The 15,232-nt window shown below is 41.5% G+C and overlaps 1 protein-coding gene across 1 annotated transcript; it reads left to right on the top strand.

Annotated features, from left to right (window-relative positions):
• The first annotated feature begins 12,878 nt into the window (after positions 1 to 12,878).
• Positions 12,879 to 14,605, top strand: igfbp1a (insulin-like growth factor binding protein 1a). Its single transcript, XM_075486006.1, has 4 exons — positions 12,879 to 13,427; positions 13,588 to 13,757; positions 14,041 to 14,169; positions 14,407 to 14,605. Exons 1-4 carry the CDS (start codon positions 13,055 to 13,057, stop codon positions 14,515 to 14,517), a joined length of 783 nt encoding a protein of 260 aa, XP_075342121.1. The 5' UTR covers positions 12,879 to 13,054; the 3' UTR covers positions 14,518 to 14,605.
• The last annotated feature ends 627 nt before the right edge of the window (positions 14,606 to 15,232 follow it).

The raw sequence follows: 15,232 nt of genomic DNA, 5'->3' as shown, positions 1-15,232 counted from the left end.
AGACTTTGCTCTGCTAGCTTCCAGCTAGCCCAGCACCCTCAAAGATGGCACCTTCCAGTTGGCTCACCGACTGCCATTGCTCCCAATTTGGCCTATTTTCAGATGCTAATCCCAGGAATCAGACGACCTCTGGGAGCCCTGGGCTTGCTAACTGCTAAGAATTAGCCTGGTTGTGAGGAGCTAGCAGTAAGATGCTAGCTGGATGTTAAAAAAGCACAAAAAATGGGACACATCACCATTATTATGCTTCTATAAGCTATATTTATGAAATGAACATCCATAATTTATTATTTTATTTATATATATTTATTTAAATATTTATTTTAAAGCCATTTATTTAGTCATTTATTATTATTATTATTATTAGTTATTAGTAGTATTTTTATTAGAATTGGTATTATTATTGTTGTTGTTAATATACAATCATTGTAAATATTAATAATTGTTTGAGCTACTTGACTAATTTGAATTTCCCCCATTGGGGGATGAATTAAGTATTTTTCTATTCTATTCTATAACACAGTATATTCCCTGAATGAAGAGTAGCAAGGAGGGTCATATCCTGAGTAATTTGTAAAGCTTAGGTTTTATTCATGGTAAAAAGTTTTAAATGTGCAGTTTGGAGATACACGGATGAGTTTTTAGAGGATTTATAAATGCCAGAGCGGGACTTTGACAGAGGCCATCACCTCTGGTCAAACTGTAGCACCTTACAAGTTAGAACAACTCATCACGCTGTACATGTGTGGCAAGTTTATAATGAAATTGTGAGCAACAAGACCACTTCTGGCCGGTCACACTCACACTCGTGGGCAATAACTTTGTAATGTTTACCATGCAGTGGACGTCACAGAATTCCCAAAGTTGCAGCAGCAATAACCTTCCAGAATTGTAAAACTAACTAACACTTTGTACATGTTTGTTTTAGTTTTGAATCCCCGATCAACCTTAGTACAGAGCAAAAACAACAACAACAACAAACAAGCAAACAAAATGAAATAAAAAGAATAAAACCGAATCCAAGAGGCTGTAAAGCAGCTCCAGAGACAGTGTGTGCAGATCTCAGACTATATTTAGGTTCAGAACAAGAGACTCAGTGAAGGAGAAAAGTACACTGAATTACAGCTCCCAACATTTTGTGCTGTATGATGTGGGAACTGGGACTGTTTGTGCTGTTTTCCTCACAGACTTTGCTCCATTTTTGCCATGTTAATGCCATGACTTAACCCGTCTTACATGTTGGCCGCTCAGAGGGGAGGCTTCCATGAAGCAAAAGGTCGAGTGTTGTATTTAAACGTGTTTATTTGGTCTTGGCAGATGATGCTGCATGGACTTCAAGAGCAGTTGAGCCCGTGTGGTTTGGAATGACGGCAGAGACGTAAACAAGAATAAATATGTAAGATAATCCAGCCATCCATCTTCTGTAGCCCTCCTGATCCAATTCAGGGCTGCCGGATGCTGAAGTTTATCCCAGCTGCCATCAGGCGAATGCACCCTGAATGGGTCACCAGGTCCAACACAGCAACAAACGAGACAAGCAACCAATGATAAAACTAATAAGGAATATTTTCAGCTTCATTTTGATCATTTTATCCCCTTATTCACAGGCTTTTATTTTCTGTGAAAGTCTGTTGCTCACAGGCTTTTATTTTGTAAATGTCTGTTGCTCACAATCTTTTATTTTTGTAAAAGTTTGTTGCTCACAGGCTTTTATTTTGTGAAAGTCTGTTGCTCACAGGCTTTTATTTTGTGAAAGTCTGTTGCTCACAGGCTTTTATTTTGTAAATGTCTGTTGCTCACAGGCTTTTATTTTTGTAAAAGTCTGTTGCTCACAGGCTTTTATTTTGTGAAAGTCTGTTGCTCACAATCTTTTATTTTTGTAAAAGTCTGTTGCTCACAGGCTTTTATTTTGTGAAAGTCTGTTGCTCACAGGCTTTTATTTTGTAAAAGTCTGTTGCTCGCAGGTTTTTATTTTGTAAAAGTCTGTTGCTCACAGGCTTTTATTTTGTAAAAGTCTGTTGCTCACAGGCTTTTATTTTGTAAAAGTCTGCTGCTGTCTGCTGTGGAACCGGAAAAGAAAGTAATCGGTGGATCCACCAAACATGGAGAAGGGTACGGAACTTTTACTCGGCCATTTTCATGTTAAAGTTCTTCCAGACGGCGGAGTCGACAGAACCAAAGTCATCTGTAAACACAGCCAAGTTGAATTGTCTTCTCAGCGTAGTAGTTCCAGTCTAAAATATCACTTAAAGGCAAAACACACAACTGATAGCAGCAAGTCATTCAAGGAAACAGACAGTGGAGCGAGGCTTCTACATAAAAACTACAGAAAGATGCTGATGTTAAAAGTGTGTTTGCACAACAAATGTTATGGCACTTTCATTCATATGGCAGCACATTTAAAATAAAACTAAATCGTTGCCCAGCCCTAATGTTACATTGCAATAACATTTATGTCTATTATTATAAAAAAAAACATCTCAAAGGCGTTTTGAAGTGTGTATTGGACCCAGTTTTTTCTTCAACTTGACCCGTCATCATAGTCTACAGGTCGGTGAAACCATAACACTCCCACCGCCGTGCTTCACCATTAGATATGAGAGTCTTCCCTTCCGTCTTTGAGTCCAGAGCACATTCCTTCAGTTCAACATGCCTGATTCTTTCCTGCATATATTCTATCTGCAGTTCATTTCAAGCTTAAACTTTTTATTTGTTCAGGCTATTGCGATGTTAAGTGCTCAGTGGGGTGACTCAGAAGTTGATAAAGAGATATTACCGTCTTCTGTCTCTTCCCGTAATCCTAAAAATGACTTTGTTGGTGTTTGAGATCAGGGTCAAACCATCTGTGGCTGATAAGGCCGTGTTGTTATTATCCCGCAGAATGACTATGAAAACATCTAAAGTGCTTGTAAAACTGCTTCAGAGGGCCGCGCACGCTGTAAAAACCTGCGTGAGATCCATACAGGTGTGCATTCTTTTCCGTGGGTGTGTTCCAAACAAAGCCTGCTTTTCTCAGCTCATCCGTCACGGGTATCAACCCACTTTTCATGCCCTTGAAACGGAAAGTTATTTTTTTAATCATCCGCAAGTGGATCCCGGAGACTGTGGCGTGCGTGTTTTGTGTGTGTGTTGGCGTGCGACGGCGTGGGCGTGAGCGGCTCCTGAGACAACAACACTGTTTTTCCTGCTGCTCTCTCCTGTCGAAGGTAAACATTCCAGTCTTGGGACGTTCAATGCCAAGCGCCGTTTGATCTCCTCATCATGTGATACCTGAAAGAGACGGAGCGCCGCTCTCTCCCAAACACGAGCAGCCCTGCGGCCGGCGTGCGGGGGCCCGCTGCACTAATGTAGGTGGAGCCCGCTGTGTGGATTTTGTTTTTGAAAAAGTAGGTCCGTCCTTGACCCGAGGTAACCGCCGTGTTTGACCACCCTGCCTCTCTGATCCGACAGCAGAAGTAAAAGCTGTTAGCTAACACATGTGGCTCCTCCATGAGAACACTTCACATGTTTTAATGCCTCATGTCTCTCCCTCTTTGCATCAACCTGCTAATTATACATGATCCCATGCTGTGTTTTTGCAGCCACGTCGGGCCGTGCCAGACCACGAAGCGGGCTTTTTACACAAGGGCAGATGACTTTAAAAGTTATTTTTGAGCGTTTTTTAGGTTTGAAGAACTTCTTCTCTTAAAAAAAAAAGAAATGAAGAAGAAGAGATGATCACTTGGTCTCGGTGGTCCTGGAGGCCACATTCTCCAACAGACTGCCAGTGTTGCCCTGACATCAAAGTTCAGCTGAGGATACATAAATACCCCAGGAAACATGTGACTGCGGTTGTAAAATTTGAACTTTTAACACTTTACTGACAGAATTTTATAGTAGGGGGACAGCTCGACAGTGGCAGGAGTGTTTGGAGTCTTTACTGAAGGGAAACCACGCGACTTCAGTATCAGACGAGTTATTAAATGCCACGGAAATTATCGTCCACTCTCAGAAATAGGGCTACAGTACGAGTCCTTTTTTGTCCCCTGAGGTACAATCTATACTAATGTACACCCTAGGGTTAATTATTGGACCTAAAGGTACCTATATGTACTTTTTAGAGGGTCCAAAAGGTACATATATGTACTCAAGTGGTAAAAGGTACATATATGTACCTTTTAGGACTGGGGTGTCAAACTCATTTTCACCGAGGGCCACATCAGCATAGTTGTTGCCCTCAAAGGGCCAGATGTAACTTCTAAATGCAATGTAAAATAAATGTAACTACTCCTTAATGTTAAATAACTCTAAATGTATTACTTATTCAAGTTGCAAATATAACATATATATTTGCATGGATGTAAAAAAAAATATGTTTGCTTGTTGCTCTGTTATTATATCATAAATCCGTTTAATTTGTCAGGTTATGAAACCCACATCAACTCCATCAATCAACGGTCAAACTATCCAAGTGAATAAAGAAAAATAACATCAAACACAAGTTAGGACATTTACTTTGTTCCAAACTTGAAATATCAAACAAAGCCGGCTTTTACTGCCGCATTGTTTCCGGTTTGTGGCTTTCACGAACACATTCTGCTGCGGTCGCAGTTTGCCTTTTAATTCTTGGGCAGTTTGTTGTTTTTCTTGAGGCCTAATGTGGGCACATTCAGCTCCGTGTTTGGTCTCAGTATGCGGACGTAGATCGTACTCTTTGACAACCGCCACCGTTTCTTCTCCTTGAAGCACAAACACGTATTCGCCTTCCAATCTTTCTTGAAACAGAAAAATTGATGCAGATGAAAGGTGCATCTGCATCAATTTTTCTCTTCCTGGACATTTTGGGATCATTATTTGTATTTCTCAATTCCACTTGTTGGGAAAATCGCATCGATTTGGAAACATTGCAGTCTAGTGGCGGGATGCATTGTGGGAAATGTAGTTTTTTGGTCACTGCACGTATTTGACTTATTTATTTGTAGACAATCAGACCTTTTAAGCTCTCGCGGGCCACATAAAATGACGTGGCGGGCCACATTTGGCCCGCGGGCCATGAGTTTGACACATATGTTTTTGAGGGTCCAAAAGGTACATATATGTACTTAAAGGTAGGGTAGGAGATCCTGGATTTTGAGTCCAGCGAAGCTGCATTTTGAAAATACACCGGTAAAAAGTCCCAACCCTTTTCTTCACTTTCCCCCCGAAGGCACACCTCTAGAGTACATGAACGCGCACGAGCACGAAGGTGCACGAGTGCTGTTCTGACAGCAAGCATCGATCGTTGCCGTATTTAGTATTTAGTATATGCTAACTATACGTTTAATAATGCTAGGTGCTAGCCAAGCTGGCTCTAGTTTAGCTTCCTGCCAAGCTTCGTTCACGGAGCAGGGTACGCGCACAGGGGGAAGGAGGGGGAGGGGGAGGAGGGGGAGGGAGGAGCAGATTGCACTTTGATAGACGCATCAGTATCCAATCATTGTGAACGGTCCGTTCAGTATGATTGGACAGTGTTTTTCCTAGATTGTACGTTCTAGAGGCCACTAAAACTTTTCATATTTGTGTCAAAACTTTTAATTAATTGGTTGCAATGGGGGTGTGAAGAGTATTTCAAGCAATATGTAAAAAAATGTTCCAGAAAAAGATCCCCTACCCCACCTTTAAGTGGTAAAAGGTACATATATGTACCTTTTTTCTACATGCTGGGGTACGCTAGACAGTCTGTGTTAGGCTACGTCAGTATAAGGGTACAAAACTATACCTTCTGAGGGTACTGCCCCAGTGACAAGCCATCGTACCCCTAAAGGTACATTCTGTACTTTATTTTCTGAGAGTGTATATTTGAATACATTTGAACACAGAAACATTTCAACTATGTTTACAGATGATCCAGATGTGTTTCGGATCATTTTCTGAGCCAGAATATCAACAGGTGTATCATTTTTTGCCACCTTCAGCAGAAATGATTTCTTGAGGGTTTTTTCTGCATATATACCCTTCAGTTTCTTTCAAATTCCTTCTATTTTCCTTCCCTTGCAGGATATTTCGGGGGTATTTTAGCGTATGGCGCCTGCTTACATTCCTTCACATCCCATCATCTCCTCTCCTCTCTGTGGAACCGTGTTGTGGTGCCATGAGGCAGCTCGTTGTTATTCCCCAGGGCATCAAACGCTCCCGTTTTTATCAAAGCCCGCGGCGCCTCAGAGGGACGCTCAAGGTGTCCTGTGACATTTGTGAGATGCGTTAGATGCATGTTGACGTCTGATGCTCTAACATCACTCTGCACTGTTTACTCATGAGTAAGGTCACTGGAAAGCGTCGGACGACAGGTGGCCCTTCTCATTGGACCTCAGTCTGAGCACTGGAAAAAATGCCCCTCCAAAAATAAGAAAAAAAACCAACAAATAAAAGACGTTTTTGCTTGAAATAAGCAAAAAAAATCTGCCGATGGAACTAGTGAAAATCAGCTTGTCAAGATTTCTTGAAATAAGATGTGATATGTGATATCAAACTGCCAGTGGAGATTAAACTTTCACCAAATGGAGACATTTTTAAATCCAGGTTAAAAACATTTCTGTTCTCATGTGTCCATGCATGAAATCTGCACGATATCTTTGAACTTATCTGGATTGTTGCTTGTTTTTAATCGTTTTAATAATTTTATTTGTTTCTGTTTATATTCTTTTATGTATTTTTAATCCTTCTTCCACTCCCTGCTGCAATGCTTTTATTTTATGTTTAAGTTGATGTAAAGTGCTTTATAAATAAAATATATGATTATTATTATTATTATGTAAAGCACTTTGAATTGTTTTGTACATGAAATGTGCTACAAATAAATTTGATTTTAGATTTTAGAAGCAGCTCTTTGTCCCTTTTTGTTGATATTTTGGGGTTTGTGGAGAATCATTAATGTATAAAACACAGCAGTCAGTTGAATGTAATTTGGTTTATTTAATTTATTTATTATCTTATTAGACCCCATGCTTTTCTGAACGCCACACACACTAAAACAATGCAAGAAGAGCTCAGCTGTTAGAGGCTGAAACCAAATCTCACTTTCTAATGTAACATGATACATTTTATGGTGTGAAGAATACAGCAGTGAGCTTACTTTTTCTGCTTTAGAGTTTTTTTTAAAGTGCATCGTCTATTTTTAGAGGCTCGGTTTTAAAGTTTTAAAGACGAAAAGTTGTTTGAATAAGTTTAAAAAGCGACTACATTTGCTGGAGCTGCGGTAATCAGTACAACTCTGAAGAAGAGTGAAGCGGTAGCAGGAAATACAGCTACTTTAAACCACTAATTCACTGTATTTCAGAGGAAAAGTGATGTTTTTAGCTAAATAAATGGCCATTTGCACCAGTAATAATCTTAATCTCACAAATTTTGAGTTCTCCACTCGGTTGGCTTTTAATAAAAAAAAAAATTTGGTAAGTATTCCATGTTTGCAGTTGTTTGCATGCTGGAATTTGTTAGTTTAACTCAAATATCTGATCTAAATACGTATTACAAAACTGTCAAGTGTGACATCATTGAGTGTGACATTAAATGGAAATAATGCTTTTGTTTTACCTTCATATGAGTGATGTTTTGATGCTGCAGCTGATGAACATTAACCATTAACCAAAGCTTTCCTTTAGAGAGTAAATAAGAGGCTTAAAACAGTGAGCTGCTGAGGCTTCCTGCAGTTAAACCTTTTAAAAGTCGTCTAAATTTGATATAAAGAGCGAATAATTTCATCCTTTCTAATAAAAACAAAGTGATGAAGTTGTGCGGGATGACACGCCTGCTGATGCATTAAAGGACTTCCTGTTCAGTGAGAGTGAGCAAAAGCAAACAACATTTGGACAAACTGTATAAGCTGCACATGGGCACACATCACATGCTGAAATGGAGCCTCCTTCACTCTAAGCCCTCACGCCTCACTGAATGATGGTCATTACAAACTCCAGATACAAAAAGTTTCTTCTATTCTTTGAAGATTCAGGTCACGTCAGGTAGAGTTTTTTTGAGAAAAAATGTGCATGAACATGATGGACACGACGCTGCAGAGTGAACCATCCTGTCACACTGGAAAAAATGCCCCTCCAAAAATAAGTAAAAAAACAACAAATACAAGACGTTTTTGCTTGAAATAAGCAAAATAAATCAGCCAATGGAGCTAGTGAAAATCGGCTTGTCCAGATTTCTTGAAATAAGATGTGATATTTAGGACTTTTGAGATAAAAGTGATCTTGAAATTAGCTTAAAAACCTCTTCAAATGAAAAAAAAAAAGCTTGTTTCATATGAAATGTGACTCAAAACAATTTGTTTTCAAGACTTTTTCATTTAACAAGATATTCCAGATGTATTGTCTTCAAACAAGTCCCTATATCTGGCTGAAATAGTACTTGTTAGGCAGTTGTGTCTTATATTAAGTGTAATGAGATATTTTGACTAGAAATGAGACAAATATACTTGGTAAGACTTTGATTTTTTTCCAGTGTAATAACAAGAAACATGTGCTGCGTTTTAACCCATCGAAACACGAGGCTTTGTCTAAAAAAGACCTTCAAATAAAACCAGTTGAGAGGTTAAACAAGACTGAAGACTGCACTGGAAAAAATCTAAAAGTCACCAAGTATATTTGTCTCATTGAGTATCTCATTACACTTAATATCAGACACAACTGCCTAACAAGCACTATTTCAGCCAGATATAGGGACTTGTTTGAAGACAATACATCTGGAATATCTTGTTAAGTGAAAAAGTCTTGAAATCAAATTGTTTTGAGTCATATTTCACATGAAACAAGCTTTTTTTTTTCATTTGAAGAGGTTTTTAAGCTAATTTCAAGATCACTTTTATCTCAAAAGTCCTAAATATCACATCTTATTTCAAGAAATCTGGACAAGCCGATTTTCACTAGTTCCATTGGCAGAAATTTTTTGCTTATTTCAAGCAAAACGTCTTGTATTTGTTGTTTTTTTACTTATCTTTGGAGGGGCATTTATTCCAGTGTGTGGCCTCATGTATTAACGTTGCTTCCAAACTGTGACAGTTTGAGCGTCTTCGTAGCCATCGCCCCAGAGTTTAAAGCAGAAAGCACACACATCAGTAAATGTCGAGCTGAGAAGCGAGCCTGAGATCTGTTTGCATTGAAATATAAACTGCACAAGATGTTTTGGTCTGGTTCATGTTTGACAAGCACTCCACGGCTGCAGCTGTGTGTCACTTTGTGAGCGCCACACTTGAGTGTTTGTGACTCATTTACTGATTAACTTGAGTCAGAGTCTGAACTCAGAGTGGGTTCAAAAAAGGGATTTGGAAAACACGAGCGTTGCGTAGAACTACAGTAAGCGGACGGGGTCTGAAGAAATACATCAGAAACATTTGTTTACTTGCTTTTAACGCTGCTGAATGACCTGAATGTCCTGATCCAGCCGTCAGTATCTTTTCTTCCAAGCAGCAGGACTCACTTCTAGTCTTTTAAAGTGGTCTTAAGCAGAAGTTCTCCAGGTTTTCTGAAGGTTTTTCAAAGGTTTTCTTTGGACGTTGGCTGCTTTTTCGCTCATTTTCAGTCCAGTCCTCGTGCCTGAGCATTTTCAGAGGGTTGTGTTTGTTTATTAAGCCACCTAACTCTGACCTATGAATCATTCAGGCAGGAAAAAGGCTCCTAACTCAAAGGATGAACCAGTGTTGTGTCGAAGAAGCCATTTTAAACCGGATCTTTAGGCACTTTGTTCCCAGCAGCCTGTCACAGAGACACATCATTTGTTCCCATTTCTTTAGCTGCATGTGTGAAAAACAGTTTCATAGTTTCAACTTTTTTGTACATTTACATTAAAACTGCTTTCAGTTACCAAAAGAGTCAAATTAATATATAATATTCAGTTTAAAAACTATACTAATCCCCCAAAAATTAATGTTATCATTGTCAAACAGACAATAAGAATTATATGTTATACAACATGAAGAAAAAGTAAATAAGATTCAATTTAAAGCTTAAAAAAGGAATATAAGATATAATCTAATTACTAATTATGGAAAAATATATATAAATGAAATTATTAAACTGCTTTATGCCACCAGAAATGAATAATCTAGAAGCTCTTTGTGGGTTTTAGACTGGAATTAAGATTTGTTCCCATTTCTTTAGCTGCATGTGTGAAAAACAGCAAAGATAACACAGTGTGACAGACAGAAAACAGGATTTCTGCAGCAACAAGGTGATTCCCAAAGAGCTGTTAGCTGAAAACTTGGCATATCTCAGCATGGTGTGCAGTGTGTCCTTAAAACATTTGAGGAAACTGGACAAGTGGAGGGCAAAAGAAGAAGTGTCAGGCCTAAAGAACTATCTCCAGCAGATGAACAGGATCTGAAAGTGATGTCCTTAAGAAAGAGGAAAACATCCAGCAAAGACCTGACACAGGAGCTGAGAGATGCATCTGGACCTTCAGCTGATCCATCTGCTGTTGGCCCAAGCCTCATCAGAAATGGGCTCCATGGAAGGGTGGCTGTCAAGAAGCCGTTCTTAAGGAAGGGAAACAGGGAGAAAAGGCTGAGCTGTGCCAAAGGACGCAAGAAGTGGGCTGAAAATCAGTGGCAGCAGGTCTGATGGAGGGATGAATCCTCCCCAGAGCCCGGAGCTCAACATTACTGAAGCAGTGTGGGATCATGTTGGCAGAGAACGGAACAAAAGGCAGCCCACATCCAAAGAAGAGCTTTGGGATGTCCTTCAAGAAGCCTGGAGAACTATTCCTGAAGACTCCTTAAAGAAAGGACAGGAAGCTCGTCTGAGAGGGTTCAGGCTGTGCTGGAGGAGAAAGGAGCTCAGAGCAGATATTCACTTTAAAGCTGCTCAGAACTGAACAAACTCTGTTTTTGTGTCTTATATCTTGTATCAATAATTATGTTTGAGTAAATTTCTGCACGTATTTCTTCTTTTCCCTGAAAATAAAGAAATGAGGTGTGGCTTGACACTTTTGAGCGGTACTTCTCCGTGTTTTTAGCTGTGTTTTGTATTTATTCATTATTTATTTCTTGCATTCATCTGAAAGCTGCTCCTGTCTAAATTTTACAGGTATGATTAATGTTTATATTTCAACACAATACATAATGTAGATTACAGAAACATCCAGTTTCACACCAGCTGGATGTAGTTTGAAACCCAGAAAAACAGTCATTATAGGCTAATTATTATAATAGAGAGCATCGCACCATATCACAATATAATATTCTAAACTTTATTTTTATTATACACCTGGTTCAGTTGGAGCTAATGTTTAACCCTCCTGTTGTCTTGCGGGTCAAAAGTGACCCACTACCATGTTTAGCTGTAGAAAAAATACCTTAAACTATCTTTTTCCAACTTGAAATTTTGATTGTGATTGTCTTTTTGTATTGTGTAACAAGAAATACATGATAAAAAATGTATTGAATTGAGTTGAATAGATAAATAACAGGTGGTTTCATCATACAAAATAGATTTTATATTTAAAATTGAATTAAGTTGCTTTATTTTGGGGCTTTGGAAGGACAAAGGAGAGTAAACAGAATGTTAACACCGCACAGGGGTTAAAAGATGTCTGGGATTTCTGAAAGGAACCGGTTTAGCGGTGGAATAAATGTGATAAAAGTCCAGTATTTTCCGTTGTAACACTTGAATGATATCCAAGTGCATTACGTGTCATTCCAGCTCTATGATTCACCTGCACAACCTGCAGGTGTGTGACTGGGTGTTAATCCTGGAAACTCTCTCACCCACATCAGATTACAACTGAATGCTTAATTTAGCCTGAGGTGCCGTGGAGTGGAAATCTGGTCACCAGTGACAGTGACTGTTCACACCAGTTGTCAGATGATGCAATCCCACAAAGCAGTTGCATGAAGACGACACCATGCATCCCATTGCGTCAGAAAGAGTCATTAAAAGGTCATTAATTGAAGAAATGTGGAGAGAAAACGGGTTTTTTTGGGGGGGGAAAAAGAAATTAAAGGTATTTTCACGTTCCGGGCATAAGTGGCTGGGTGGAAATGTCCCGTGAAAACGTGCGTGTTGTCCATCAGCGGAGCTTCGAAATCCCCCCGAGGGAAGCAATGCAAGGGACGTGTCTGTGGTCACGTCAGGCTGCCCCGGTTCTGAGCTCGGGGCTATTCTTATCCCCGGAAAAGGGTCATTACAGCGGGACATCACCTGGAAGGAGCCCAAAACCGGCTTCCACGCGCAGAACAAAGTCCCGACCCCCGTCCCTGGCGCAAACAGCGACCCTCATTCACGCTGCTATTTCTGAAAGTTTATTATCCCTCTGCAATTCTTGGACGCTTCTTCCTCGTGTCACACCATGGCCGCCGGTTCGCTCCCCGCGCGCCCACGCTTACGTGCGTAATTTGCGCTCATTATGAAGTTTTTTTTTGTTTTTCTTCCTCCAAAGTTGTGTAAGAAGTTTTTTTTGCTGGAGGACAATTAATGGAAACCTCTGATGAATAGACAATGTTGTTCCACATAGAGGCTCGTTTGTGTCAGAGCTGGAAACAAGGGGCTGCTTCACCTCTCCAAGCCCCCCAATCAGCTCCCGCGTGACATCGCGTCAACTTATTCTCATTTTTTAAGTTCTGTAAACAAAGAGAAAGAATTTCACCTAATGCCTGTGTGGTGTTTCTGTAAAGTAGTTTAGTGTTGCACCCTCGTGAGAAAGGGGGGTGGGGTGGGGGGTGGACGGGTCCTTGATTGCAACATCAAACACTGGTGTCGTCACTCGTCAGCTATATGTGCCAAGCACCGCCTGTTCCAAAATAAATATTGACGCGATTGTTGTATTCAAATGAGCACCATGACCGGGCTTGGACGGGCCAATCAGAGCCCCTCGTATCATTACACCTTCTTTTCAGAAATCATTCATAACGCCGATGCGTCAAACACTCAGCACCCGGCTATAAATACGGCTGCGCGCAACGCAGAGTTAGACATTTTCCCAAAATCAAACGAAAGGCACAACTGAGCAAGAACCCGTGGGATTCCGGCGCATTCATCTGATTATTCTCTCTGCCTTGCTCTGCATCTCATATTCCATATTTAGTCTCCAGATACTGTTGGCCATGGGTGGATTATATCTGAAGCACGTCGTGGCGGCGGCGCTGTGCTCTGTACTCGTCACAGTGACGCTTGGGTCCCCGGTGGTGGGGCCAGAGCCGATTCGATGCGCCCCGTGTACGCCGGAGAGGCTGAGCCAGTGTCCCGCGGTGGCCCCCGGATGCGCCGAGGTGCTGCGGGAGCCCGGCTGTGGATGCTGCCTCGCCTGCGCCCTGAAGGCAGGGGATCTGTGCGGAATCTACACGGCGCCGTGCGGCTCCGGACTGAGGTGCACCCCGAGACCCGACGACCCCCGGCCGCTGCACGCCCTCACCCGCGGACTAGCCGTGTGCACGGAGAGCTCTGGGCCACAGCCCACCCCGGAGCCCCAGACACAAGGTAGGCCTGTTACCTCCACGTTACACATCTGCGCCTCACCACATCCAGCAGAGCCTCATCCCTGGAAGCCCCAGAGCTCCGGACTTCTCACACATCAAATCGTTTACCATCAGTCCGCGCGCGTCGCCTAACATTCATTCATTCATTTTCCCTCCACCAGATCAGGGAGAGCCAGAGGCGGAGATGGACAACACAGCCACCAACTCGGACCCCGGCTCCATCCACTACCCCCCCGGCCTCAGTAAGCCCTTCGACCCCCGGGCCGCTGCCGACGCTCAGGAGAGCATGAAAGCCAAACTCATCGCCATCCGCAGGAAACTGGTCGAGCAGGTATGACTGAGTGGATTTTATGAAACCGCGCGTTGCCTTGTGTTGCTAAAAGTTTTTTGGGGAGGTTTGAGCGAGGATTGGTGCGCCACGAGGGGGAGCTCGCGCGCTGTTTGAAAGGAGAGGGAAGGGAAGACGGGAGGGGGAGAATGGGGAGAGGGGGGGTGCTTGTTGCTGCAAGTTTTCTGTGCAGTTTGATGTCAGCCCACGTGCTCGCCGATAATAAAACAGCTTATTTCTGCGTGTTTTAACCTTTTTTTTTTTTCTGTCTCCCGTGTCCCCGCAGGGTCCCTGTCACCTGGAGCTGCAGATAGCTTTGGACAAGATTGCCAAATCCCAACAAAAACTAGGAGACAAGTTAACCAGATTCTACCTCCCCAACTGTGACAAGCACGGGCTTTACAAAGCCAAGCAGGTTGGTGTCCTCTGTCAGACTGAGCTGGATGGATTAACGACTCGTCTCAGCATGAAAGAATCTCACCAAGTCAGCCAAGATTGTGTCAGGCGTGTGTGAGTGTGAGTGAGTGTTGCAGGCAGGGATCTGTTCAACACTGAGAGGGATTTCATTCAGCGCTGCAGGACCGTACATGTGGGCTTCACAAATGCCATGAAAATGAAAGATTTTCTTTTGTTTCTGTCCCCCCCCCTGCAGTGTGAATCCTTCCTGGACGGACAGAAGGGTCGATGTTGGTGTGTGAACTCCTGGAACGGCAAGAAGAGTTTAGGTTCCACCAACCTGCCTGCAGACGCTGAGTGCCCTTAAAGAACCACTGAAGAAGAAGAAGAAGCAGAAGGAGAAGAAGCAAGCCACTGATAATTCCTTTTTGAGAGCTGTTTATTTATTGATCTTGTCCATGGTGGTGTTGCATTCAGGTACACTGTCATTGCAGGACTGATGGTCCCAGCCGCCCTGAACCCCACCTTCCTCTCTCCCTCCTCTCTGACCACCCATCCCAAAGAAAAAAAAAATCTATTTTTGTTTTTCTGAAAAGGAGATTTTAATATTGATGTATTTACTTCTACTCTTTCAGCCTTATTTATTTCAATTTTATTGCATTTTATTTGTAATTTGTAATTATTCATGAGTATTTATATCATTTTTTTGCCTTATTGCTATTATATTATTATTTTTATGCGTGTATAAAGTGTATATATGTATCTTGGCCCTGAGTAACTCCATTGCTGAGTTGAGCTCGCTCTGCCTTTAAGGAGTTGTCTGGAGGTTTGGTTTGTGACAAACCAAGCAAGAACAAAAGCACTGAGTGACCAAATGTCATTTAGAATTATTTCTAAATGATCTTATGATTCATTTTCACGTTGTTGCCATCTTATTTTTTTTATTTTTTTTATTTTATTTTCCTGTGTGATACATCAGCTCTTGTCGCTGAATGCAAAACTCTCAGTCGGGATTCCTCTACACTCTCAGAAAGCATTTCCCATGATTCCATGGGGCTGCAGACAGCATGACAGGCTGCGAC

This window comes from Odontesthes bonariensis, chromosome 15 (assembly GCF_027942865.1).
Source record: "Odontesthes bonariensis isolate fOdoBon6 chromosome 15, fOdoBon6.hap1, whole genome shotgun sequence".
In the NCBI taxonomy this organism is placed as follows: domain Eukaryota; kingdom Metazoa; phylum Chordata; class Actinopteri; order Atheriniformes; family Atherinopsidae; genus Odontesthes; species Odontesthes bonariensis.
This window is presented reverse-complemented; position numbering and strand designations above follow the sequence as displayed.

Coding starts and splice junctions, on each gene's coding strand:
- igfbp1a (XM_075486006.1), top strand. CDS start 13,055: ATGGGTGGATTATATCTGAAGCACGTCGTGGCGGCGGCGCTGTGCTCT. Junction 13,428..13,587: donor CCCGGAGCCCCAGACACAAG/GTAGGCCTGTTA, acceptor TCCCTCCACCAG/ATCAGGGAGAGCCAGAGGCG. Junction 14,170..14,406: donor GGCTTTACAAAGCCAAGCAG/GTTGGTGTCCTC, acceptor CCCCCCCTGCAG/TGTGAATCCTTCCTGGACGG.